A 27,452-nucleotide genomic window follows, 5' to 3' on the forward strand; every position below is an offset into this window, starting at 1 on the left:
AGAAAGCATTGCTACTCCTCCCTCTCTCCCTCCCTCCCTCCCTCCCTCCCGCAAGAAGCCCTATTATAAAGGCTGTGTTTGCTCAGTTCCTGCAGTGTGCCCCCTCCCAGGAGCAGAGGCAGACACTCCTGGATTCATTCCTCCTCTCCCTGGACCCGCCCAATAAATCTCTTTTATGGGATTTGCTGCCTGGTGTGACTGTCATCAGAAGCTGTGAAGAAAAGGGGAGCAGGGAGGAAGTGGAGCAGGGCTGAGGCTCCTGAGCTCCTCAGCTCAGCTGGGGATCCCCTCCCCTGGGAGCTGCAATGCCTCTGCTGAGGAGACTTCCTCTCAGAGCTGTGTGGTTCCCAAGTTCCCATGTCTCAGGATGTCACTTCATTGGGACACTGTCCCACCTCAGAGCTGTGTGGTTCCCGGCCTTCTGAGTCCCAGGACACCATCCCATCTGAGCAGGAAAGCCAACAGTTCTGCCCTGGGTCCCATACCCAGCACTAAAAAGAAAGAATCAAACCACAACAACAGAAGTGTTCAAATATAAAATGACTTTTCTGAGACATATTTTCAAGTAATGGCTCCTAAGTACCTGTGAAAAGTCCTGAAAAGTATCTCAACTCCCAAGGTGTTGTGCAGACAGACCTTACATTGCAGATCATAGGAATAGCAATGACAGCGCACATGAATATTAGTTGTGAACTACAAAATAGTAATCTGGGGTTGTTTTTCATATCAACATTAATATGATGCCTTCACAGCCCTAATGCTCTCACCGTCTGTAACTTTGTCCATTGGCCATCCTGTCATGCTTTATGTTCTAGGAACACCAATGCTTGTATGGCTCCGGTAGCTGCATCCCGCTTCTGACTTAGGCTCTGCTTCTTATTACGTTTTCCTAGTGTTTTTTCCCTCTGTCATCTTTCAAATAAGGCTTCACCTTATTCTAGGAAGCCTCCCCTACCTCTGCACGCCTTGGGTTACCTTCTCCTCCACAGCAACATGGTCCTTCTTGCTGTCTTTCTGTAGTTGATTATGTGTTCATGACCTCACTTCAGGCCGGCATTAAACTATTCAGGTTTCTTCTGTGGAGCAGCACCCTTTCATGTCTAACTGTGTAGTTTTGTTGAATGAATGGATTAGATTCCTTTCCTATAACTGTGTTTTCCTGTGTAAGCATTGGCATTTTTTATGTTTGAGCAGTGTGCATCAATTGTTAGGTCTGAAACTTCTGCTTATTGACATGATGGCTTTTATCAGCTGAGGTAACCAATCAAGTTAGCATCGGTGGTATTAGGGTCAAAGTTAGTTCTGCGGGTGTTAGGTTATGGAGGAAATACAAATAAACTTTAGGGGGACAAAATTTATATATAATATATTATATGTTTTTGTCAGCATACAGAATAGTGAGTTTATAACATTTAAATTTTATTAATATTATCATGTATTATATATGATGTGATCATGATATATGATACCATGGCACATGTGTGGAGGTCAGAGGACAGCTTTGTACCTCATTTTCTACTTTCACCTCTAAGGAGATTGTGAGTATTAAACTCAGGGTGTCAGGCTTCTACACACAAGCGTTTTATCACCGAGCCACCTCACTGGCCTCATGATGACAGTTTTATGCATGTCAGCCATTATACCTTGCTTTTGTTTGACCCCATTGTCCTCCCCTACTTCTTTCTGCCCGAAGTTCTTTGGATTCTCTTATTCCGTCTTCTCAGATTATTTACTCTTCTCTTGGAGTGCTGTGCCGGGCTTCGATGTTGGCTTTCTTGTAAAAATGATTGGTCTAAAGAAATTTCCATGTTGTCAGCAGTGATACAGAGCACAGAAGTATTTCACCAATAGTTTGCAGGAACGTAACTGCATTCTAAGTTCCAGAATGGCAGCAGCAGCATCCTTCTCTCAGTCTAGAGTTCCACAAGACTCTCCGGCTCCCTGTGGTCCCCCCACGTATTCCATGCAGATGAGAGCTGGTCTCTAGGGGTGCTGGAAAAATAGGCACATCCTGTATGTAACGTCAATGTGGACATTTGATGCTCAGGGGCTGTGGACGCCCCACAGCTGGTGAGAAAGCTAACTGTAGCTCACGGTTGGGCAGGAAAGAGTGACTTTCTTGCTTAAATACCTTGACCTAACTTTTAATGGCTTGTATTGTCTCCTTCACTGTAACAACATTAGGTGCTATTCTGTTTTAGTTTCAACACTGAAAGACATCCATATTTAAATTGTAAATCTGAAAATGTTAAAAATTGAGACTGTTAAGAATTTTTATGCCTTATAGGCTGAACTCTTTCTTGGATTGATGTGTGTGAGTTTGTGGACTTAAGATTTACTCTGGTTTTCCAAATACTGCAATGTTTCACAGATAGGAACTTTCAGAGAGAAGAACTAGGGCCTTCCATCTCCATGGTAACCATTGTGGAGATCATTTGGCCTTCTGTTCCCTGTGGGACCTTTGTCAGCCTATAGTGTTCACTTGTGATTTATTAGACTCTAGATCTGGGTTGAGGGTAAGGGATGGCTATAACAAGGGGCAGGGATGGAGCTTCAGGGAAATGCTTGTCCAGAGCTAGTAAAACATGGGATGGGGGTCAAGTCAGTAGCTGGGGATGTGCTGTTGGAAGTGGTATTTAATAACTCTATTAGTGTTTAGTATGACCTGGCCAGCCCGCTAGTACTTGAGACTGAGTCCTTTGATTTTTAAAAATCAGGTTACCACAATTACTGGGTGACTATCCCTATTCTGTTTTTCTATATGCACCCCAACCCCCCAAGCTACTTGCTGTTTGAGTCTTGATCAGGCTCCCTTTGTTCCATCAGCCTATCCTTTTTTCTTTTTTTTAAGTGTTTCACATGTTTTATTTCGTTGTACATTTTTGTAGAGCTGGGTTCGTCTTTCTAGTTTTGTAGAAAAATAGATGTTCCAGCCACCATTTACTTAACTGTCTAATATATAAGGGCAATCAGTATGTTCCTTGGAAAGACGAAAAAGTCTTGTAACTAACTCGCTTTTTAAAATTCTTTTTTTTAATGCTTAACTTTATTATTCCCATTTTATATGAGTACACTGTCACTGTCTTCAGACACACCAGAAGAGGGCATCGGATCTCATTACAGATGGCTGTGAGCCACCATGTGGTTGCTGGGATTTGAACTCAGGACCTCTGGAAGAGCAGTCAGTGCTCTTAACCACTGAGCCATCTCTCCAGCCCTTTAAAATTCTTTAAAACAAAAATCAATCTCTCTCTCTCTCTCTCTCTCTCTCTCTCTCTCTCTCTCTTTCTCTCTCTCGTGTGTGTGTGTGTGTGTGTGTGTGTGTGTGTGTGTGTGTGTGTGTGTGTGCGCGCGCGCGCGCGCGCCCATCAGTCTATCCTAAGGATGCACTTCTCCTCCTGGCCGTAAGCTCAGGGTGGCCTCCCTCTCAATCTTCCTTCTTCCCTACCCCCTCTCCAACCCTCAGCCTCTTAAGTGAAGTCTCACCTCCCTCTGTTCTCCTTAGTGATTGGCTGTAGCCACATTTATTTAACCATGCAGAGATGATTGGTAAGCAAAGTTTATACAACATCATTTGCTATCCCTGAAAATGTACTCCTGGGACTGTAAATAGAGCTTGGGGTTCAAAATTTAGCATTTGTATACACAGCACCTGACTAATCCCCAGCAGGTATGGTAATTCCAAGTCCAAACAAATGAACAAACAAACAAACAAACAAAAAATCATAGTATCTAGAAGGATGCCATTTGTGGGAATTGCAGGAGCATATGATAGGAATGGAGTGTGAGGCTTGAACAGATTTCCACATTCACCATCTGAGTTCATGTACACCCAGCTTTAGACCTCCTTCTGTGATCTTTATAGCTTGACCCGAATGTCCAGGCTTTCTGATTGTGTTAAGTGCCTTTTTTGTTATGTTAATGGGACTGAAAGGAAAACTTAAAATCAAAGCAATGTTATCCATGACAATGTGGCAGATTTTTGAAAGTGTCCTGGTTCTGTGGGATTCTAGCAAGTATGTTATTCATGACACCTGTTTTCCAAATTAGGGAGTTAAGCAGAGTGAGAGCCCTGGTCATGAATGCAGTAATGGGCTGTGTGAGCCTCTTCAATTTCACCAACACTGTCATTGTAGGAATATATGGATTCTATAAAAGCTCATATATTTGAAAACACTCTAGGCATTATTTCAGAAGCCTGTGGTGCTCTCCAAAACAAAGTTCTGTTTATTTCTTAGTTTAGGTTTTCATGCCTTCAAATGTCATTAACATATCAAATATTGGGATACCAGAAATAAAATATTTATTGAGAATTTGTTTTCATTTTGTGGAACTCAGAGAATTCTAGCAAAAGTGGAGAGAGCTTTATTAGTTAATAAAAGAATAACTGATTAATACAATAATAAATTCTGGGCTGACAGATTTAGCACCTGCCCTCCAGAATATTTAACCTTTTCATAGATTCCCTTAGTTCTGTTTGGTTCTCTGCCAAAAATAGAATGTGGTTGACAAAGGAAAATTCAACTGGAAAAATATTTGCAGAGATGAAAATTTTCTTTAATCCTACTACCCTAAGAGATAATTGATCTTAAAATAGGTATATAGTTGTCATGGGCCATTTTGTTAGTATTGCAGATATATCTGCAAGTTGATTTTTTTATAATTGAGATGATGGTTATCTTTCAGGGTCAATACTAGTGGATTACCCTAATTTCAAAAGGCTGTCATAGAATTTTATGTATCTGTTTTACAAATAACTGAACACAATGTAAGCTTAGTTGAAATACTGGTTTTTATTACTGAGTCTTGTCCTGGCACCATGCAGGCACCGTGCCGGCACCATGGTCGCCTGTTGCTTTCCCCCATCGACAGCTGTGAAATTATGCCTGTGGTCACAACAGCACTGCAAACAGGCTTGTGGTATTGACTAGGCACCAGCCTCCGTCTGAGGTGGGTAGAAGAACAAGATGCTGTCAGGCCAGAATAGAGCCCTGGTGGCAGGACTGTTCTTCCATAGTTAAGCCTTCGTCCTCTCAAAGAGTGGGTAGAAAAGGGCTTTTCTTCTCATCAGCACCTGGAGCGGAGATTGGTCTGATGGTGATCAGTTTTACCCAGGGAAGCTCAGAAATCAAAGCATTGTGCACTGCGGAAAATGCTCTTTGATTTGTTTATTCAGTTTATTCATTTGTGTGTGTGTGTGTGTGTGTGTGTGTGTGTGTGTGTGTGTGTGAGTTTGTGGTGTGTGTGGTGTGTGTATGTGAATGGGGGGCGTGTATAGAGTCCAGAGGAGGATGTCATGTGTCCTGTTTCACTGCTTCATGCCCGATTTCCTTGAGACCAGGTTGCGCACAGGACCTGGCCCTGACTGTGTTTTCACCAGCTGTCTAGCCAGCAAGCCCTTAAAGCCTTGCTCATCTCTATGCATTCAGTGCTGGGGTTGCAAGAATGCGAAGCTGGGCATGTTTATTTGGGTGATTTCGGTTGGATCTGAATTCCTGTCCTTGCGCATGTACAAGCTCTCGTATCTCCTGAGCCATCTCCTTGGCCTCTCTTTTCAGTGTTCTTGGAGGCATCCTTAAAGTTGTTGCCCCACACCTGCAATAATCAAATACTTGATTCTTTGCACCATTACTTGATTTTGAGAAAACCCTTTTTTATTTTGGCTATGGAAGATAACCGGAGTTGGCAATAGAGCAAGGACTTTCAAAATATAATAAAAATTTCTGTCTCACATCTTAGCTTTTATTGTGTGTACATAAAACCGTGTCACCAGAGCAGAGTGATCTGCAGCTTTTAAGTGGGGCTGGCTCTGAACACATAATCCTCCATCCTCAGCCTTCCTCTGATAGTGTGGGAGCAGCACCACTGCCTCCTAAGCTTTTCATATAGAAGGAATGTGGAGCCTCTTGCCTTGTACTGTTCCTACCACTCCTCCTCCTGCTGCTTTAGCAGATTCTATAGATTTCGCTTTTAGAAGCATGTTTGGCTTTAGTAGGCCTGCCATTGCTGGCATTCTTATCTGCAGAATGGGACTTAGGGTTCTGCAGGCTACAGAACAGCCTCAGTCTTGCGTTTTGCATTAGGATGTTGTTGGAATGTGCAGTAAGGCTTCCCTACTATCTCTTGTAAGTCACAAAGCTCGTCATTGGCACACCCCTCTGTGCTGTGACCTGCCGTACATTGTTACTTAAAGAAGGGCCTGGCTGTCCACAGCCTCATGCCTGATGTGTGAGAAAGGAGCACACTGGTGTGACACGTCACAGTATGATTTAAAAGGAATCATTTAATCAGGTATTTTAGAAGAATTTGTATCCTGGGGCTCACAGTTTGGAAATGCTAATACTCTTTCATCTTCAATGTGAGAATGAAGGGTTAGCCATTGATCTATACTAGTGCCCTCTTTTACCAAGTTGGTTATTTGCAATTAGCCTCTATGTGCTTTATCAATGAGGACTGCTTAAATTTGATTTTTGTTAGTTGTGTGTGTGTGAGAGAGAGAGTGAGGACTGTGTCTGGGAGCAGGACGGGTGAGGAGAGGGAGAGAGAAGGGAGGGAATGTGTATGTTACACACATGTAAGAATCGAGCTCAGGGGGTTGGGGATTTAGCTCAGTGGTAGAGCGCTTGCCTAGCAAGCACAAGGCCCTGGGTTCGGTCCCCAGCTCCGGAAAAAAAAAAAAGAATCGAGCTCAGGTCAGGCCTGCACAGCAAAGTGCTTTTCCCAACACTGACCAAGGCTGCTAGCCCTGTGAGATCTTTGGGAAAAAACCAAAAACAACAAAAACAAAAAGTCCCCGAAACCAAATCTTTAAAAAATCATATCATTGCGATGTTTCAGATATCTCATTCTGCCATGCAATTTTCATTTCTTTATGCATACTTGATTTTTCTGTGGGTCAGAACAGACTTGCTGAGTGTCACCGTTTTGAATTTTAGCTACTTCTGTCTATGATGTGTGACGTGGATTATGAAATATCACCAGTGTGCCAATCTCTGGATCTTTTTCTACTTCGTCTTGTGCTTTCCATTCTCTCTAATAAACTGTATTAAATAAATACATTGCAGGTAGCTTTGGGCTGCTGTTCCGCCCAACTCCCTGCACAGGCTCCTCCTTCCTCCCTGCACAGGCTCCTCCTCCTCCTCCTTTTGGCTGCAGCCTTAGGCTTGAGCTCACTTCAAATGGGCATCGGACATAGACAGAGGCTGCCCCTGTGTTAGCTCTGTCCTGCTTCTCGCATGAGAGACCTGGGGCCCTATCTGAAAACCGTGACTTTGCAACTCTTGTCCCTCCATGGCTCTAAGCCCCAGTTTGTGTCCCGTGTGGAAGATTGGGAGACTCTCCACCAGCTTCACACCACCTGGGATGTTGCTCGCAACCTCCATGATCCCTTGCGGAACTGGCCAGTGCTCAGAGCAGAGAGCAGTCCCAGAAGGCAGCTTAACCCCTGTGCAGGTCTCTGGGGAAGGTTTGATTGTGTGCTCTGGCTTCTTCAGGTGGAATTTGTCTATGGGGGAGGGCAGTTCTTCTAGTTTTTGCAAAAAGATTGATTTACAACAAGTTAGTCAATCATTATCAAACTCTTGTTGGTATTTAAAATTTCTGAAATATTAAAAATAAGTACAGCATACCTTATTATTGAGCCTTATCCTGATTATAATTATCTATGAGGTTTTATGAACACACACACATGCACGCATGCACGCCTGCATGCATGCACGCAGACCCCTCATCTCACTGGCTAGCCAGCCTGTGCTGTATGGAGAGTTCCAAGTCAGTGGTAAAGCTAGTTTAAATAAAAAGGTGGGCGGCCTGAGGAATGACACCTCTGGCTTCCACTTATGTGCACACATGTGTACCCATAAACACTCATATACCCTCCCCCACACAATAAGGACAAAAACAACATTCAATAAAGCAGTCAGCTGTTGGCTAATTTTAAAAACCTCCAAGACTGATTTTTAATTATTATATATGTTAGGGGCCATCTTTCTTCATATAGAATTCTCTTGTCCTACTCTTCTTTGGGGTGCTATATTCTGAGAGGCTTGCAGAAGCTGTGTATATATTAGAAACAATAGCTCTTTGTGCTGCAAATACTTCTTGTTTCTGTGCCACCTATGAGTTTGTTTTTTATTGTCACAGAAGACTTAAAATAATTTTTATATGTTATTTTTCATGGAATTTAATTTAAATATCCCTTTAGCTTCTGAATAATAAAAAGTTCAGCCTTGTTGTTGTCTGCTTGTCCCAAATCTTTACATCTTTGATCCATGCAAAATATGTTTTGAGTATCAGAATTGGGATGCTGCTTTACCCCTAATAAAGACTGATTTTCCACAGAAAATCATGTTCTTCTGATGTCTGAATGTCCACACACCTGGATTGCTTTGGCATTTTCCTATTTTAAGAGTAGCTCTCTATTTTATTCATTTAAATCAAGAAGACAAATTCCTCATCCTTTGAAAAGGCATATTTAGGACAGATGTGGTGGTGCATGCTTTTAATCCTGGCACCTGGGAGACCAAGGCAGGTGGAGCTCTGAGTTTGAAGCCATCTTGGTCAGTCTACACAGTAATTTTTTCTCCTCCTCCTCCTCCTCCTCCTCCTCCTCCTCCTCCTCCTCCTCCTCCTCCTCCTCCTCCTCCTCCTCCTCCTCCTCCTCCTCTTCCTCCTCCTCCTCTTCCTCCTCCTCCTCCTCCTCCTCCTCCTCCCCCCCCCCCTCTTTTGAGACTGGATTTCATGGTGGATCCGTGGCTGGCCTAGGATTTCCTCTGTAGACCAGGTTGGTCTGGAACTCAGAGTCCTGCTTGCTTCTGTGTCCCAAGTGTTGGGATTAAAGGTATATACACTACCTTTATAAGACTGGTTGATGGTTGATGGGAATACTTCTTTAAGAAAAAAAATAATGAGGCTATGGATATAGCCTTGTGGTATAGGATTTGCCTAGTAAGTACAAAACCCCTTCACTGTCCAAAGAATAGAAAGTTGGTTCTTTCCTACTCTTCTGTTTTGCTTTCCCTGCCCCCAACTTTGTAAAACAATTGCATTCTTGTGTTCTTTAGTAATGAAGGTATTTTAAGACTTTCACTTTTCCTCTGGGTAGATTTGTTTTAGCTTATAACTCTTCCCTGTATTCTAACTCTTCAGGTGCATTCCTTCAGATAAAAAGCAATGTGGGTAAAAATGATGTTGTATAGGCATTTACGTGGCAAGCATGGAGAATCACAGTAGATGCACACATACAGGGGCAGTCAAACTTCATTTTCAGAATTTTGAAGTATCAAATTGGTTTGCCAACAATGAAAAGTATTGATTTTCCTTGCCTTTGTCCTTCTCTTGCATTTGATTTTACAATATGTCATTGTGCACTTTGGGCTGGTGAATGTAGAGGTGTCCTACATTTTGCTGGTGTCTATCTCTTCCTTTTTGCATTTCTTTCCCCCAGTTCTCTTAAATGAAATAAAAGAATAAATTCTATGGTTACATCACTTGGCAGATAACACACAGGGAAGAAGTGAGTCTGTGCTGAGCTTAAATTCTAGGTAGGAAGTAGAGAGAAAGAGGCACATAGGTCTTCAGGGTGAGAAGATGAGAGAGCTTTGATGTATATACACAAAAATACAAAACAGATTGCCCAGGGAGATAGAAAGTAGATGAAGTGAGGCCAAAGTTTAGCTCCCTGTGAAAGCTAGGGAGAGAATTCTTCGTGTGTAAATGCATTGTTAATGCAAATTCTTCGGGGTGTGTTCATGCACAAAGCAGGCCTTGTGGCAGAGCATAGAGCTTGCTGCCCACGATCATTTTCCATGCCTGCTTATGGCGCCATCATGCATCATCTTTGCTGGCTTACCTCAAGAGCTCAGAGAAGTACACTGTGGTTTGCACAGTGGTCTAACGCACAGTCTTTGAGTTTGCTTTGTGTCTGCATTCAGACTAGGTTAGGGTTAGAGTGATAATAGGGTTTATAACCTATCCAAGAGATCGTCTGTTACACTGCAAGTCAGTCCAGAGATGCTCCTTCAGTCTCTTCTTCCCTGCTCTGCCTTGTTGGCCTCCCAAATAGAAATATGAGCTTCTTTGAATACACTGAGCAGAAGAGACGGAAGTAGACGAAATGCGGGTAAATGGCCACACCCGCCTGATCCTTAGTGTGTGCGATGGTGGCTTATTGAGTGGACATCAATGAAATAAATATAGGTGTCAACAGCATAGTCCAGTACCGAGGTGTGTGCACTAGATCCAGGACTTGTGGATGGCATCACTGTATTTGGGGAGGTGAGCTACTCAGAATGTCATGTGTGCTCTAAAATGGGAAATTAGAAAGACTGGCTATTTTCTTTATAAAATTACATACATATGTGTGTATGTGTGTGTAAATATGTGTTATATGTGTGTATAGATATCAGTTATATATATTATATATAAAACAAATAGCAAATATATATATATTTTTCCCCCTCTTTCTAGGGGACTCCTTTTCACAGTTCCGATTTGCTGAGGAGAAAGAATGGGATGGTGAAACTTCATGTTCAAAACAGGTAAGATAAGTGTGTCTTGAATGTAGGTTAGCTCTTCTCAAGGCCAAGGCCCTGCACCTCTTCGTTGTTGTAGAGATGAAGTCATTATCTGTGGAAATAACTGTAATCCACTTGTGTGTTATTCTTGGCTACCTGCCCTGGAGAGAAAGTGTACAGGGAACTAACTGATAAGGTCCTTCAAGCTCGAGTTTATTTGGCATCTGTGAATGTGTCACATATTGAACTGCTCACAACTTCAGGAGGAAGTTAATGGTTTTAACACAATAGATTACTTTGCTATTTGTTCTTCTTTTTTCTTCTGCTTCTTTTTACACACACCCCCCATTAACCTTGTACCTCCCTCTATTGCCTTTCTCTTAGTAATACAGAATAAAAACAGGTATCCTAGAAGGCCTTCAGCCAGTCCTTAAACCACAAAGGCTGTGTTTGTGAGTGAGTGAGGAATGGATTAGGTGCTGAATTCCCACTCCTTACCTACCCTGAGGATCTGTAAGAGAGGATTTCACTATTTTCCAGTCTGACCTTGGTTTTTCTCACATTCATTTATGGTGGGATGAAAGTGCACCCCCCACTTATGTGTGTGTGTGTGTGTGTGTGTGTGTGTGTGTACATGCCCCAGAAGTTGATATGAGAACTTTATACATGAATACTATATATCTATTATTTTTCTATTCCTCCAACTCCTCCTTTACCTTCATCCCTTTTCAAATTATGACCTTTTAATGTTACTGTTTTGTGTACACACACACACACACACACACACACACACACACACACCACTGAGTCCATTTTGTGTTGCTTCTATGTGTATATATTTAGGGCTAAGCATGTGGGATCAGATAACCTGCCAGGGGGTTGTCTCTCTGGAAAAGAATGATTCTTCCTCTCACAGCAGCCATTGAGTGATGGTAGCTCTTCATCTAGGGGGTGGGACTTTTGAGATATCCCCTATCTACATTGGCGTTGGTATTGTCATTATTTGAATCATGTTTAGACAACTATATTGTTAATGATTAATGGGTGCAGTTTTTTGTGCTACCATCATACTTAGTGCAGCTGCTGGAGAGAGCAAGTTGCTGTTTTCTGATTGGAAGAGAAGCAGAGCTTACCCACCAGCTTCTTTGGGACACCTGGTAACTCCATGTTACTACATAATCAGCTCTTCTTTCTTCTGCCTAGGATGGGACAGTCATGAGTTTAGGGGATGTTTCTGTTCGGATGTCATACAAATGCTAGTTTTCTCCCAGTTTGAAGGTTAGAGTGTCCGTTCAATGTGCTGGTGATCACTGTCTTAACTGTTCAGAGAGTGAACTGTGGGCTCCCTGTTTGGTAGAGAGACATTAAAACTCATTGACTCATGATTGGACTCCCAGACAAAAGTAACTCCAGTGAATGGCTTTTTACAATTATTTTATCATCTCTCTTTTTAAAAAACCCTCTAGAATTCAGCGCTCTACGTGGACAGTGAGTCACTGGTTCGAGCCCTTCAGCAGCTGCCTCTTGCAGTCCGTCTTAATGTTGCTTCAGAGTTGATCCAGGTAAGTAGAGTCTTCCTGCTGCCTGGGTTGGGGCAAAGGAAGGACCAGAGGGAAGAATATAACTTGCAGGGTATCTAAGCCCTGAGCTTTTCTCATCATGAACTGAGGCCTTAGATTGAGGTGTCATCTTGTAAAGTTTAAAGGAAAACAGTTGTTTGAGGTTATTGTGTTATGTTTTATATATATGATACATGATATATGTGGTCAAATGTAATAGATTTGAATGCAAAAGTCTATGAAGTCTGGCTATTGACACAGAATCTCCAGGTGTCAGGCTGAGTTGGCACTAGGGACAAGTGGCAAGTAGATAAGTGTGGTTTTTCCTTCCCTGAGCTCAATCTACTGGAAAGGATTAATATGAATCCATTGTGAAGTAATGATACAGCTGCATGGAAATGATAATGTGAATTATGGTGTCTCATGAGAGCTTGTAGTGAGGAGCCTGATGTTTCATGGTATGGCTAGGACTGGATTTCCTAAGGAAACAGTGGGTAAACTGAGGTCTGAGGTATAAGAATGTGACCTGCAGTGACAGATGACGACCCAGGCAGATCGGCATCAGTGAGGATAATCACATTAAACACTGTGCTGGTGGACTAGAAAGCAGGCTGTAGTGTTGGCATGTGTATTCATGTCTGTGTCTGTGTGTGCTCCATTGCAAAGTCAGAGTAGGGAAGCTGCCTCAAGGAAGCTGTCATTTGGGTCCAGGTGATATCCTGAGTATCACCTGGGAAGTTAAAAATAAGGAAAACCAATAAAACTTCCAGATTTTCACAGATCGGTGAAGTGACTATAGGATTAGCATAGAGGACGACACCCTGACTTTACTCTATTCAACCACAGTGCTAGACAGTGGTCAAGTTCATGTTTGTAAGGCCACGCTGAAGTGAATTTCCGAGAGAGCTTTGAGGAGTCACTAGCAATGTGAGTCTTCAAGTAATAGCAGGGGCCAGTTGCTGTAGCACACACTGAACTTTATTCTGGGTCCCTGACAGCCCTGTGGCCTATCCCCAAGAGAGTTTCTCAGCCTTATAACTGAGACCTTGTCATCATCATATGTGAAGTCTTGGAAGCATAGCATAGATAGTGAAGAATGTACAGATGAGTATGTATAACCATGGGGTTGGCATCTATGGCAAGTCAGAATATTTCCAGTTCCTTAGAGGCCATCACACATGCAATGAATTCCCATGCGCTCCCCAAGACTGCTATTACCCTGGCTTTATTACTGTAGTTTTACCAGATTTTGAATTTTCTATAAATGTAACCAAAATCTTGGCAGATGATCTTGCCCCTGCATGTCCCTGCATCCAAGCACAGTGAACCTCTACTTGGCTAATTTTGTCGTAATAACTTTTACAGATAAGTGGTCATTCTTTGTTACAGGCTTAAGTACCAATTCGAATAGACTTTTGTGGTACAGTATAGCTTTCAGGCTAAGGATGGGAAAATGTAGGCTTTTTACTTCACCTCTGAGCTAGTTAGTACATAACAGAGGGGAGTAGAGCGAAGAGGCACATCCCTGTGATGTTTCCACAGTCTCCTCATTTGCCCTGGGTGGATCAGGGTGAGTGCTGGAGTTGAGCTCCAACAGAAGGTCCTACATGAGCTCTCAGAACTGAGATTCCTACCTACAGGGTTATATGGCTTAGCTTTCTGTGCTTAAGCCAACACAAGGACTCTATTAAACTCTGATGTCATGCTTCCCTTTTCAGACCGCAGTTCCTTTAGAACTTCCACAGGCGAAACCAAGGAGAAACGATGATGGCAAGGAGCTGGGCATGCAGTTAAGGGGGCCCCTCTCCCAGCTCAGGTCTGCTGCTGGTGGGTGTCCCAGGTCTCTGGGCAGAGACAGTTTAAGACAGAGCCCTTCAGAAGGTTCGCAGAAAGCATCTTCCCCACCACAGTCAGCGGCAGACCATCTGGAAGAAGAACTGGATATGTTGCTACATTTAGATGCACCTGTGAAAGAGGAAGACAGTCTCTCTCCAGACCAGACATCTCAGGACCAGGAGCCAGAAAGAGATGGGCAGATAGCCCAGGAGGAAATAGGTATGGCCTTCATTTCATTTCCCACGCGTCTTCTCAAAACATACCCTCCTGTGTCTGACATTGATCCAGCCGTGTGGCAGGTATCTCTTCCCATGGCAAATCAGAGCTTCCCCTGAGCTGACCTTTCTGACAGTTTCTCTTACTCAATATCCCAGGCTTCCAAAGTGGCTACCAGCCTGTTTACAGTATTAAAGTTAGAGCTGCAAATTGAACTGTTGTAAAAGCCTTTCTGTAGAAGACCTTTTAATCGATTGAACAGGCTAAGACACTAACTCTTCTCACCTCTTAGTATTTGGGTTTGTTTTTTAAAGCAAAAGAATGTTTTATAACTTGTGAATATTTTGAGCTGGTAGCCCTTCTGATGTGATGGGGCCTAAGATAACTTTCATATCAATGTACAGTCCTCAAGAGTCATTGTGATGTTTCAGGATTGCCTGAAACAGAAAAGGACACTGAGCTATGCTGTTGGCCTTGTATTAAAACAAACTCCACAGAACTAGTGAGTAGTGAAATTTATCTTCAGAGTAAATAGAAGAGCAAACCTGAATCTTTGCTTATTTTGTTTAGATACTATTGATTGTATCTTAGGGGCTAACAATAATGAGAATTTCTTGCTTGTTATTAGAAAATAATTTGTGCTGTATATGTCCTCGAACATACCCCAAAGAAGCCTTAGCTAACCTCAACGTGAGAACTGATGTGAAGTGGCTAATGTTGCTTCTGTCTCCATAGCTCCTGAAAAACCATCTGTGACCAGAGACAAAACTGTGGAACCTGGGCAGCCAAGCACATCGAAAACTGTCACCGAGGAAGAGCTGGAAGACTGGCTGGACAGCATGATTTCCTGAAAGGGGGAAGAGTGCTTGAAGCAAATGTTGGTTGCTGTCTGCGTGAGGGTGGGCTAATTTACCAGATCCCCCGTGCTAACATGTCCTGTTATGCTTACAGCAGCCAACACCTACCTCAGTGTTTGATGGCATCTGAATGCATGGCTGAGGCGTGTTTGGGGCTTCACTTCTGTCGTTACCTGGCTTAGTCATCTACAGACTTCACTGTGGACAGGGGATATCACAGCTACACTTTGAACCTCCTTCCTGTCAACCTTTCAGCATAGCAGGTGGTATTTAAGGGAATATACTGAAGCCACAAGGCATGCAGTTGGTCAAAATAAACACCCTCTGATGTATGGACTCTTCCTTTCTTCATGAAGCCCATGGGCTACGTGTCTCATGTCCCTGACTCCAGCAGTCAGGTCCCTGTAGAATGCCTGGAGAGTGGCACATGACAAGAGATCAAACCAAGAACTGGCATGTGTTACTTTATTGCAGTGGGCACTTCATTTTATTGGAGATTGACCTAAAACATGGCAGCTCCACTACTTACATTGGACCATAAAGCATCACTCGAGTTTGGTATAAGATTGAGATTTTTCTGAAAGTTCAGTACAGTGCCTTTCTTCAAATAACAGCAGTTGACAAGCTGTTACTGAAGAAATTAGGTGAGTAACCTCCAAGTGCAGTTTCATAAAGTAAGACAGAAGAGCAGCAGAGCTGTTTAATGGAGATGTCTTTCTGAAACACAAACATAAAAAACTTGCATAGCTATATCTAAAGAGATTTTAAGGCACTTAATCGATATTTCAGTTTCGACAAAGTGTTTGTTTTCTATTTCTTTAGCTGCTTAAAGCTTTTCAAGCTGATTCTGGATACAGTCACTAGCAAGTACCATGGAAAAATTAGATCTCAGTTAACATGAGTTGAACATGAATTTGTGTAGTTCTGCCCATCAATCCCTGGTAGGGTCCTCTTGCATGACGTTCAGGTGTTCAAGACTTCACATTTCTCTGAACCATCCCAGCGAACTAGCCGTTTTTAGAACCAAGAGCTGTGTTAGCAATCAGGTGGAGTCCTTGGCACTTTGCCATCCTTTGCGTGTCCATTGGGCACAAAAGCCAAATCAATTACCAAATATACTTGTTGCTGTTAAGTGTAAAGAAAGGATTCTGTTGCATTAGAAGGTGACTGTCCAGAATCGTAGCTTGTTGTGAGCCCAGGTTTACCCGAGCTGATCTTCATATTGCTTACGGAAGCAGTCTCCAGCTGGGAAGAAGTCCCAACACCTTTCCTGGTACATCTTCCACACATAGGATTCCTGAAACAGTGTAAGCAAATGGTACTTTGTATTGAAACCACAAAAACTAAGCCCAGTTGGCTTTTGCTCTGTGTGACTTCCTATAGGAAGACTGATGGGAATTGATTCAAGGCCACATGGGCCTGTTCTCACTGCAGGCTCAACTGTCCCCAGCCCACTTGGTTTTGTGAGCAAGAAATCACAGTCTTCCCATTGTGATTGAAGGGAAGGAGTAAACCTACCCTGTGCCCCTTCTATCATATTTGATCCTGTGCCAGTTGTAACTGGAGGACTAAAGAATTCGGGTTGAGGGGACATTTCATGCTACCTGAGGCCTGGGCTAGAACCCAAGTGTTTGAGTTATGAAGTTTTCCTGTCCATTGATGTTTGGATTTTGAATAACTAGGCTTTTCTTCCTGTCTTCTCCACCTTTCTCTTCATAGTTAATCACAGAATTCTGTGGCACAGCTCCTCAGTCATCCTCCCTCCACACCTCCACATTCCTGTTGTCGCCCACATACAAGGCCGCTCTTTCTTATGCTGTCTCTCCCACCGTCTTACTCTGAATCTCCTGCTCTTGTTCCAGCCTCCCACTCCATTTGTCGTTGTCATTTTTTCTCTCTACTGTCCTCCCACCTCCAGCTATTGTACAGAAAAGCAGTAAGCACAGTGGCTTGAAATGTCAGTGTTTGTTGAGCAGGATTATCAGAGGACTCGGGGAAGAGACTGACATCACCACAGAACTCTCACTTCTTAGTGAGATAAAAAGCTTCAGCTATCCGGGAGTGTACTATTCAGTTTCAAGACTTAGTAAAGGAGGACAACACAAACCTACTTAGTCCGTAGTAAAAGCAGTCTCTCACCTGACCCGTGTGTTCTGTTTCATCCTTGTTAATCAAATACATAAGGAAGAATCTGAAAAAGAAAAAGAACAAATAGGGAAATAGTAGAGGCTTTAAAAAAAAATTAGTGTGGCATGGAGGGGCTCATGTTTAATCCTAGCACTTAGGAGGCAAAGGCAAGTGAACCTCTGGATTTGAGGCTAGCCTGGTCTACAGAACAAGTTCCAGGAAATCCAGGAATATGGTGGGGGCTGGGGGGGGCTTCATAACTCCCAAGGCTACTTGCAAGCTATCTTCACACACACACACACACACACACACACACACACACACACACACACACACACACACCTGCACGCACCCAATCCTTTACCATAAAATTTTCATTAAGCTAGGTTTGAAATCACGCGTCAAGAATGAGGAAAAATGTGGACTATCTACTTTGAGGTCACACTGCTTGCAGAAATTTCACTTTATTTTTCATTGAGGAAAACTGGGAAAGGACAGTGTATTTTCATTTGCACTAAATTATCTGTATCAAAGATTTGAGTTTGTCTGTGGCACAGGAGTGTACCAGGGAGCTGCACTCTCAATTCATATTCTATGACTTCTACGATGGTTTCTAGGAGAACCAATCTCATGCCTTAGGAAAGGGAAATGTTATACTGGTAAATAAAGAAGAGGAAGTTGAGAGAGGATAGTGCATGCTGGCAGAGCCGGAGCCCCAAACTTTGAGTTCTCGAAACTCAAGTGCTGTATCTTTATCTAAGGTCCTGGCACACAGAAACAGCTCATAACTGCAACAGTTTCTTCCTTCCCTCTACCAAGATGGAGACTTTATTTCCACCACACTGAGGATACAAGTCAGGGAAACATGGTTCTTCTCCTGGCATTTAACTGGCAGATGACCACATGGAGTGCTGCAAGGTATCATGGAAGGCAATCCTAACCCAGATGACTAACATCTCCTTGTCTGTCACTCCCTGGTGCTGCCTGCCATAGGGCTTGTGGGCTCAACTTCTTGAGTTGAACTTCTTGAGTTCTCGACTGAAAGCCCTTTTAATGAGAAATGACTGTGACAAATGCTCATGATGCTAGGGAAAGAGTGTTATTTATTTAAAAACAAACAAACCAACACCTTTCCCAGGGGTCAGCCTATTTTGTCCTAAAGAGACTTACTTCAACAAAATGCTGGAAGAGAAAGGTCAGAGAGCAGAATATTCATCCCATTGATCATACTTTCTGAATTTTAATGATCAGGTTATATAATTAATTACCCCATAAGTGGAACTGTATAGGCTCAAATAACTTGAATGAATGCTTTGCCCTAGGAAAGTGAAGTATTTATTATTTGCTTGTTAGTGGCCAGACAGTGCTAATATTAAAACCTTTCCTCAGAATATCTCACCTTCCTGCAGAGCAGACAATGTCCAAAAACTGACCACACAGTTCATCAGTGTGGATCTGACTGCCCTTTCTTGATATTACCCGATGTTGTGCTGGGGTGGGGAAAGGCCTTTTAGTAAGGGCATTCACAGAGGACAGAAAGGAGAAAGGTAGAGGTGATGAGTCTGTCAGTAGTTGGTGGTAAAAGTAGACATTCTTGAGGATTTAGAAAGAAATTGCTGGAAATACAAGCTATTGAGAGGAACGGGATTTAGGCATGGCTCAGTTGACAGTTGTTCCCAGTGCAGTGCATAAGAGAACAGTGGCTCATACAGGCACCTGCAGGTTCTTTCCTGGTTATATCTACCTCTTCCAAACAGAAAGGGAGAAATAATATGAACAGATTGAACTTCGTGATAGAGTTTTTGTTTTTGCCCTAAAGATGACATCTTTAACCCAAAATACTTACAGATAATTGGCTAAGTTGTGCTCTTGCAATGTATGCGTTTCAAAACCATGAGGGGTCGTGTCAAAGTAGTCATTGCCAATGCCACAGATGAAGCATTTAGTCTATTTAAAAAAAAAAAGGCATGAGTACACATAAGGAAAATGCTGACAGTTGAACTGAGGACATGGAAAACTTTCCTACTTACTGCTTTGGGCTATTAGGCATTTACTCCACTTGCCTAGCTGAAGACAGTGTTCCCTCCCTCCAGTTATACGATAGAGGAGCAGGCTGGGAGGGTGCAGTACACAAGGCCTTAGTGCCCAGGGCTGGTAGATTGGTGGGGAGGAAGTGAGAGACAGGCACGGGAAGCAAACCTTTTAGTAGTTTTGCTTAGGGACAATCCTAGTTAAGAGTCCTAGTTATAGTTTGAGAAACCCACTTAGGGTTGAAATAAGTAGATCAGTACCTCCATGTCTTCCCGTACTTGTTCCTGCTGGTCCCTCAGCTCTCCAAAAGCATCAATAATAAGACCTGAAAGTTTAAATACAAAGGACAGAATACCTTCATCTGCACCATGATCTTAGGGGAGAAATGGCAGAGGTCATTCTGATTGTCAAAACAGTCAGTTGTCAAGCTGTGATAACCATTTAAAGCAAAAATTAAAGGGAGAAATAGCTTTGCTTTCAGGAAAGTGCTAACCGGTTCCGTCAGCACATGACGTCACTGCAAGAGGCTCCATGCCCATAATGCTTTCCTCCTGCTTCTGAGCTCTCAACCCTTATACATCAGTACCTCATCTCAGTGTGACTCAAACTAAACTCATCATCTTTCCTTCTTCAGGTCCTAGTAAGCTGTTGACTAAAATATCAGCACCTTTCTCTCTGCTCTAAAAGGCAATGAGACATATCATAGTTTTGCACCTCCTTTCTCTTCTGCTTCCCTACCTCACTGCCTGAGAGAACAAAGAGGAGGGTAGGGCAAGCCACGGGGAACATCTAGGAAGGAATAAAGACATAATTTAAAGTGAGGAGCATTCTGTGCATGCTCTCAAGTTTCTTGGAAGTGTCTGGGTGGCTCTTTGGCTCTGTACATACAAGGCATCACAGACAACAAATGCTCTGTGAGTTGCTAAATTGGCGGGTTAGATGAGTTAGAAAAAAACTTCTTCCTTATGAAACAATCACCTGATGGATATAGAAAAGCAAAATAAACTAGATTTATTCAATCCAGCTCCTATGTGCTCTAATTGACAACCATACCTTGAATGATGGCCAGCAAGATGACAATGACAAAGAAGAAGAAGGTAATATCAAAGACGATGCGATACATTTCATAAGGGTCACCAGCGGGATCTTCAATTTCGTCACCAATGCCGCCACCTGCTCTTACGCCCACATACATGTGGAAGAGGTAGCACTGGGGAAGATGGCAGTTGCAGGTCAGGTGACAGTTGCATGGCTCTCTGGGAGAATCTTCATTTTGTGCACTACAGATCTAACCATGACAACACTGAACTCTGCTATCCACTGCACCCAGCTTGCCATCTACCAGGATGGAAAGAGTCTTACACTTTGAAAACCTGCTTTGAATTGAAATGCATATAATACAGAAGGGGGTTAAGGCCCGAGGAGTATGGCATATGCCATCTCTCAGCTTTCCCTTGTTGAATTTCCAGAGTGCCAGCCTGGTTTTCAGGCTCTTTTTACTTCTCCTTTATTCAAGTGTATTTACCAAGGAATTCCATAGAATCTTCAGTATGGGTTGAACATCCCTAACCTGAAATCAGAACTTTTTAAACATAAAACTGGTCAAATGCTGTCACGACACCTCTCATGAAAAATTCAACACCTGACTGTAATGAATCATGGTCAAAATGTAAGCATTCTAAATACACCATGGAAAATTTCAGTCCTACTCTTAAGACAGAATATATACAGATACCACCGCCACCCCAATTGGAAGCACTTCTGGTCCCAAGAGCTTTGGATAAAGAACATTCAACACACTGAACCTGTGATAGATTTTGGCACATGTGTCTCTGCTATCTGAACACTGCTTCATTCAATCAGGCACCCTTATGCTTTTGCCTCACCAGAGGGCTTGGGCTCAGAGAAAGGGCAAATGCAAAGCAAGAAGCAGCCTGACACCAGCTGCCAGTTACACTGGTGATCTGATGAATGAATGGCATTGCTGTCCTGTGAGGGTCCTTGTCCCAAGACAGCATAAGGGGAATCTTAGCCAATAAGCATTACCTGTTCATAGAGACTTGCTCACAGACCTATACCTAGCATGTCTTTCCCTGAAATTAGGCCATGATTATCCCTAGAAGATGTGGCTGCTATATCTACAGTGTGTTGCCCCCAGCTGTGCCTGTCCTCCCACTAGGCTCTAACAGGGTCCCATTCATCTGACACCCAACCCCACCCTCATCCTGCTATACCATGTTCTTCTGTATCTGTTTTCAGCAGATGACTGAAATAAGGATCTCATCCTTGGAACTTTGCTCCCAATTTTCAAACATGAAAACCAAACTTTTTCTGCCATGAAATTTAGATGTGCTCACTCAATGACCTGTCTAATCTTCACCCCAGAGTGAGAGACATGCTGGTCCCTGTTGGCTCCCACTGTGTGATCACACACACTCCCATCCCTCCAGCTGCCCAGGACGCTTCCCTCTTCTGGGTGGATGACACCTGGTCTCTGTTCTGCCCAAATGCCAGCCACCCCTATGGCTCTTGTCCAAAGCAGCTGTGTGACCGGGGCTGGTGCGCGCTCACCGTCATCATGTCATCACACTTCATATCCGGCTCATCATCATCTTCGCTTTTGTTGTAGAACTTGCGGAAGAAGTTGAAAGCCACCACAGTATAGAGGTAAACAACTACAGCCAGGAGGCCAACAGTCAGAACCAGCTGAGGGCGAGAGGACAGACGCAGAGGAGTGAAATCTCAGCCCTGAGAGGCCTCTGGGAGACAGTGATGTGTTCTGACTGCTGGTAGAAAACAGACTGACCACAGAGGACCATGGAAAAGAGTTCATGCGTGGAGTCTTTAGGGCTGAATTCTATCCTCCCTGTCATGGGTGGAGTCCTAACCACTAGTACCTCAGGATGTGACCATTTGGAGACTGTGTAGAGAGGTTAAGTTAGAATGAGGCAGTAAGTGTAGTTAATCTTATGTCGCTAGAAGAGGGGATTAGGAGCCAGATGATGTAAAACACACATGCTCACAGAAGGACAGTGGCGTGTAATGGCAACCAGAGTACAGCCGTGCAGGAAGCAAGGAGAGAAACCTCAGAGGAGACCAACCCATTAGCACTTTCATAGTACATTCTCAAGAGCCTGAAGTCATAGACTTCTATAAATTAAGCCGCCTGCCTAGTCAGAATTCAGTAGCATGAACTGAGCTCATAGGAAGGGAGGGAGAACTGGGGCTGCTTACCAAAGGGAAGCAAAAGAATTATGGGTTCTACGCTCAGTCACATCCCTACCAGCTCTGTGGTCTTGTGGCAACACAGCCTCTCAGCTTGATCCTCTGGGATTAACATCTAGCTTATGAGGTAGTTGTGACTCAGTTCCTGAAGTGTGTCTAGTGGCAGCTTCACCACACTAACTCCTGGAGTGTAGTTTTGAACACAGGGGGAGCACGGATGTACTTGTGAATCCATGTGAAGGCTCTGGGAGCAGAGTTCCACTCGCTTACAGAGCTTTTCCAAGGCTTCCACTCTGAAGCTGCTACCGAGAAAACCTGGAGTTCTCTCAGACTTGTAATTATTCCTCAGTGGTATTGTATCACAGCAGTAAACCACATAATCACCACAGCTTAGGGTTACTGGAGTTATTTCAAGTTATTGCAAAGATTACAATGATTGAACCAAGAAATCCGCCTAGGCTCACTGTGGTGTAACAGTACAGGTTTACTTATATGCTGTATAAGGAAGTCAGAATTCAGTAGCATGAACAGGGAGTCCCAGGGAACTGCCCCTGCAGCCCATTCCAGCAGGGACTAGATACTGGGCTGGAGGGAAGATGAACAGTGCAGATATTCTGCCTTCGAGAAACTGTAAAAGAGGGAATGGGCATGCATGCTAAGGTAAGCACCAAAATAGAAGTATTGCCAGCCTCCTGAGGGATGAAGTTACTCAGAGCTTGGGGAACTGAGCTCATAGGAAGTGCTTTAGAAGGGAGGGAGAACTGGGGCTGCTTACCAAAGGGAAGCAAAAGAATTATGGGTTCTACACTCAGCCACATCCCTACCAGCTCTGTGGTCTTGTAGCAACGCAGCCTCTCAGCTTGCATCCTCTGGGATTAACATCTAGCTTATGAGGTAGTTGTGACTCAGTTCCTGAAGTGTGGCAAAAGCTTGGCACATTTTAACTTTCTTGTATTCCTGTCCCATACAGAGGTTTAGACATATGATGAAGTGTGTCTCATGCACACTTAACTGTATTAGTGAGGAAGAAAATGCTGAGCAGTTTGGATTTGCAAATACAGAGAATTTGTTAGAAGTTTTTAATATGTCTATAGTCACTGCTATATCCAGCCTTCTACATATGGCCCAAGTCAATTCTTGGTTTAGCCATGTAGATGTGCACATTATATATGTATGCATATCATGTGTAAATGTATATAAAAAGTATACCTATTAACTTAATATTAGGACCACATGTCAGAAGTAACTGGTATGTTGTGTATGTTTCTCTGTGTATAGTTATGTATGTGTTTGCTATCCCAGGAGGTGAATGAGAGCCAAGGAGGAAGGGGTAGGTCCGTAAGAGTCACCTGAAGTGAGTCTGATATGTCCGTTACTTTGCTCAGCACATTCTTACTCTTCTAGGCGGTCCTAACTTTAATGTTCCACCTTCAGCTGGCCCTAGCTTTACAAACACAGCTGTTACGTGTTTAATGTTTGACCAAGATAGAGGCTTTACACACTATGATAAATCACAACGTTCTTTTTTTTTTTCATTTCTATACATTCTGTTCCAAGTCAGTATAAACCCAATACCTGTTTGCCATTGTGAGTCACAGATGACAGGATCGTCCTCAAGGTCTTAAAGCCCATGGCAATATCCAACAGATGAGCAGCAAAGAAGAAGTTGTTGTAGTGGCCCAGGACAGACATGGTTGTGTACCAGGCAAGGTAGAGAAAGGACTGTAGAAATGGGAGAAAACTGTCAACTTTTCAGGCATTGATAATATGATAGACTCATTACACTATCTTTTCCTCACTTTGGGAAACAATATGAAGAAAAGGGTGCATAGGTATTGGGGTGCTATAAGTTGTGCCAAGTCTTCCAGTGGCGACCCATTCATATTACACTACTGTACACAGAACCCATAGCACCTCCCAGGCTACTGATCCATGATTACCCACGGAGGCTGGCACGAAAATTCAGGGCTGGCTTATTCCTTGTGACATCCAGTGAGACCCCTGACTTGGGTATAAGGTCTTGTTTTTTTCTGGTACTTACGTTGTCAGTGAAAACCACCCCTAGCTTCCAAATATGGTACTTCATGTCGATGGAACTTAGCCTAAAGAGGAACAATAATTTCATAACTTATAAATGGCAATGTTAGTTTAAGTGTTTAATAAAGGGGAAATTTTCTTAAGGTGGATAACATAACACAGCTTTGACTTTTTGTCAAGTTATATAGATTTTCCAGAGACACAGAATGGTTTGAATTATGCATCCAAAAATTTTAGTCTTTGGAGCATAAGAATTGATTGCCTATGAAATCCTGGAAAGCAGTTCTCTCCTAATTTGTAAGAAAACAAGAGACATGCTTGTACTTTCCCCTCTAGCTCACTGGAGAGGAGGAATGGGGAACAAAGAATCTATCTTTGCCACTTGGATGTGAGCTCCTCAGATCTGTACCATGACACCAGAGACGCCGCCTCTGCTTTGGCCTCTTCTACTGGGCTAAAGTCCAGGGCATTTTTGTCCAAACCCAGGAGTTCAGCGATGCGCTCTGCTCCATAGAGATCTCCATACTTGTTGATCACCTAAGGCAGAGAAATGAGATCATGGGCCGTGGCTAGACACATCACCCAACATTTCTCTAGCTTTGAGGTCTTTGGAGTCTTGTTATGCTTTTTCAAAGGGTTACACAACTGGCAGGAAAAGGAGAAAGGAACCCCTAGGGAAAACTAAAGAGATAATGATGATTAAGTGGAAACTTCTTTTTTATTTTTTTTTATTTATTTTTTTATTCTTTTTTTTTTTCTTCCAGAGCTGAGGACCGAACCCAGGGCCTTGAGCTTGCTAGGCAAGCGCTCTACCACTGAGCTAAATCCCCAACCCCCTGAAACTTCTTTTTTAAGCTAGTGTGTCTTTGGGGAGAAGAAAGCCCGAATGTGGAGAAAGCAGTGCAGGTTGTGTGCAGGTGCTGAAGGCAGATGGGGTGAGAGCAAAGCAGAAAGCCCACATGTGCAAACCCTTCTGCAGCTGAGCCTCCCCCAGGCACCACCTTAAGCCTGACAGCACACTTATATTAGTATATGGATAACATAGATGACTCACCCCTCCCCCACCCTGACAAGGCATACCTTTCTCTTCACAAACTTGTCCCAGTAGTTATTAGGAAAAGATCTGAAAACCAAGATGAAAAGGACAGGTTCTTAATTACTAACTTCAAGGCAAACACATCAAGAAACTTCCCAGTTTGAATGTCCAGATCTGTGATCTCCCTGTCCCGCTCACTGAAGACTTCAAATCTTGACTGAAGTTCAGAGTCGTCCCAGGGCTCCTTCCTGCCTTACAGTTCCAGAGCTTTGTATCAGCTCCTGAGACACTCGGAAAGTCACTCTAGTTTCTATCTCGAAATGTTGGTTTTAAAAAAAGGAATCATGACGATAGACTAGCCAGAAACATGTTGTTGGTTTTTGGTTTTGAAAACCTATCCTGCTTTGCACACCCTCTTCCCCCAATACCTTGGTGTCACATTCTTGGACAAGTCTCTACCACAGCCTAGTGGGCCTCCTGAATCACTTCTGCTGCTCCTCCAGGATCCCAATATACAACAGAAACAATTCAGAAGGAAATGAATGTCTGCTCCCTATTCAATGACTGACAGTGACTGGGGCGATGGAGCAGTGTAGGTTGTCCTGGGATACATAACAAGCTCTCTTGCATCCCTGTTCCCTAACCAGAAGGTGCTTTGGTTAATTTATAGTGGGATTGTATTGACCCCATGATTCTCCACTCACTTTCTATCACCATGTACTCCGGTGGTACCTACTTCCTTCCAGGACCCAGATTCTTCTCTTCTAGAGATGGTATCTTGTTCCATGATATATCAACCTCCCCAGAGACATCATTTTTCTCTATCTGGAAGTTTTTCTAGTTTTATTCCAAGTTTTTTCTTCTCATTAAAATAAAGAAAACAAAGCATAAAACTGCCATCCTTGGGAGTGTTAGCAAAATGTTTAAAATGTGTTGCTTCTAGCCAGAATAAGCTAGAATGAACCTCCATGGGAGGGTTTTCCATAGGGATGTGGCTGGAGCATAGCCAGCTCTTGCAGTATGAATTCTTACTGTTTTTCTTCACGTCCTTCTTAGTTGGTTTGAGTCACACAGCAGGCTCCCATGCTACAAAGACCACCAGTTCATGATAAAAAAGTGAAGCCCTCTCTTCATCCAAAGGGGTGGCAGTCTTGAGGATGAAAAGTTTTCTCACAGATTTGTTATGGTTGCTGTTAAAATTGTTTATTCGTCTTAATCATCTAATTTCCAATAAAAAAACAAATACTGATATGATGAAATAAAATGCTAATAAGCATATTTATAAGAGGAAAAGTATTTTTACTCTTTTCTGTATGCGTTGCTACTTGATTTTTTTATGCACCCCATTTAGAATCTACAAGAATAAAAATCAAGCCATCTTTCCTCTGCCATCTTGATATGTCCCCTTTGTTTTTGTTTTGTAGGGTTTCATTACATAGAACTGACTCTATAACTGACATAGAACTCACTACATAAACAAGGCTGGCTTCGAACAGGAAGTGTCCCTCCCACCTGTTTCTGAGTGCTGGGATTATACATGTGGCTCATCGTGATCAGCTTCCCTCTCTCTTGTGTACAAATGCTCTCGAGCACACACCTTGGTCTATTGGTCCTATTTTTGTCCAGAGTAGAATATGTCTAATCCCCTCACTAGGGCTAAGGTCAAGAAGTTCCTTGAAGGTGGAACACACATTTTTATTTGGCCACACGCTTTAAAATATGGTCTACATAACAGGCTTGCAGAAAAATGCTTAAAGGAATATTCTGAAATCCTAAGCCTCTTTGTTATTAGGGGATGTACGGCAAGGTGTCATTACATCTCTGTCACCAAAATTATATGACACTAACAAGTGTTGGCAACAGATAGAAACTCTCTCTATAGCACTGATTACAATGTACATTGAAACAAATATTTTCCATAGCCTACTCTTGAACAAATTTTCTTTGTAGAGAAAGGCCCTTTTACTTGTGCACAGATAAAGGGATTTTATAGTAGTGCTGTTCGTAATAGTGG

The 27,452-nt window shown here is 42.9% G+C and overlaps 2 protein-coding genes across 5 annotated transcripts in view; one reads left to right on the top strand and one right to left on the bottom strand.

Moving 5' to 3' along the window:
- Window positions 1-15,314, top strand: part of Aven (apoptosis and caspase activation inhibitor) — a 132,777-nt gene extending 117,463 nt beyond the window's left edge. The window contains exons 1-6 of one of the 4 annotated variants that reach the window (XM_087651943.1): window positions 1,877-2,070; window positions 10,468-10,538; window positions 11,981-12,076; window positions 13,792-14,128; window positions 14,861-15,002; window positions 15,077-15,314. In XM_087651943.1, the coding sequence (XP_087508069.1) occupies window positions 2,040-2,070; window positions 10,468-10,538; window positions 11,981-12,076; window positions 13,792-14,128; window positions 14,861-14,976 (651 nt within the window). In that variant the 5' untranslated portion in view covers window positions 1,877-2,039 and the 3' untranslated portion in view covers window positions 14,977-15,002; window positions 15,077-15,314. Of the gene's footprint in view, window positions 1-1,876; window positions 2,071-10,467; window positions 10,539-11,980; window positions 12,077-13,791; window positions 14,129-14,860 lie in introns of those variants that run through there. The other 3 variants (XM_087651941.1, XM_087651942.1, NM_001399518.1) reach the window with 3 other exon arrangements.
- A 119-nt stretch (window positions 15,315-15,433) lies between these two features.
- The window catches only part of Ryr3 (ryanodine receptor 3), a 553,860-nt gene continuing 541,841 nt past the window's right edge, over window positions 15,434-27,452 (bottom strand). The window contains exons 94-103 of the mRNA XM_087655160.1: window positions 25,483-25,525; window positions 24,812-24,939; window positions 24,407-24,467; window positions 23,941-24,087; window positions 21,712-21,846; window positions 20,194-20,350; window positions 19,401-19,465; window positions 18,956-19,056; window positions 17,122-17,173; window positions 15,434-16,279 (exon numbers count right to left, since the gene is read on the bottom strand). Coding sequence (XP_087511286.1) covers window positions 16,184-16,279; window positions 17,122-17,173; window positions 18,956-19,056; window positions 19,401-19,465; window positions 20,194-20,350; window positions 21,712-21,846; window positions 23,941-24,087; window positions 24,407-24,467; window positions 24,812-24,939; window positions 25,483-25,525 — 985 coding nt within the window. The 3' untranslated portion in view covers window positions 15,434-16,183. The remainder of the gene's footprint in view (window positions 16,280-17,121; window positions 17,174-18,955; window positions 19,057-19,400; window positions 19,466-20,193; window positions 20,351-21,711; window positions 21,847-23,940; window positions 24,088-24,406; window positions 24,468-24,811; window positions 24,940-25,482; window positions 25,526-27,452) is intronic.

This window comes from Rattus norvegicus, chromosome 3 (assembly GCF_021556685.1).
Source record: "Rattus norvegicus strain SHRSP/BbbUtx chromosome 3, alternate assembly SHRSP_T2T, whole genome shotgun sequence".
NCBI lineage: Eukaryota > Metazoa > Chordata > Mammalia > Rodentia > Muridae > Rattus > Rattus norvegicus.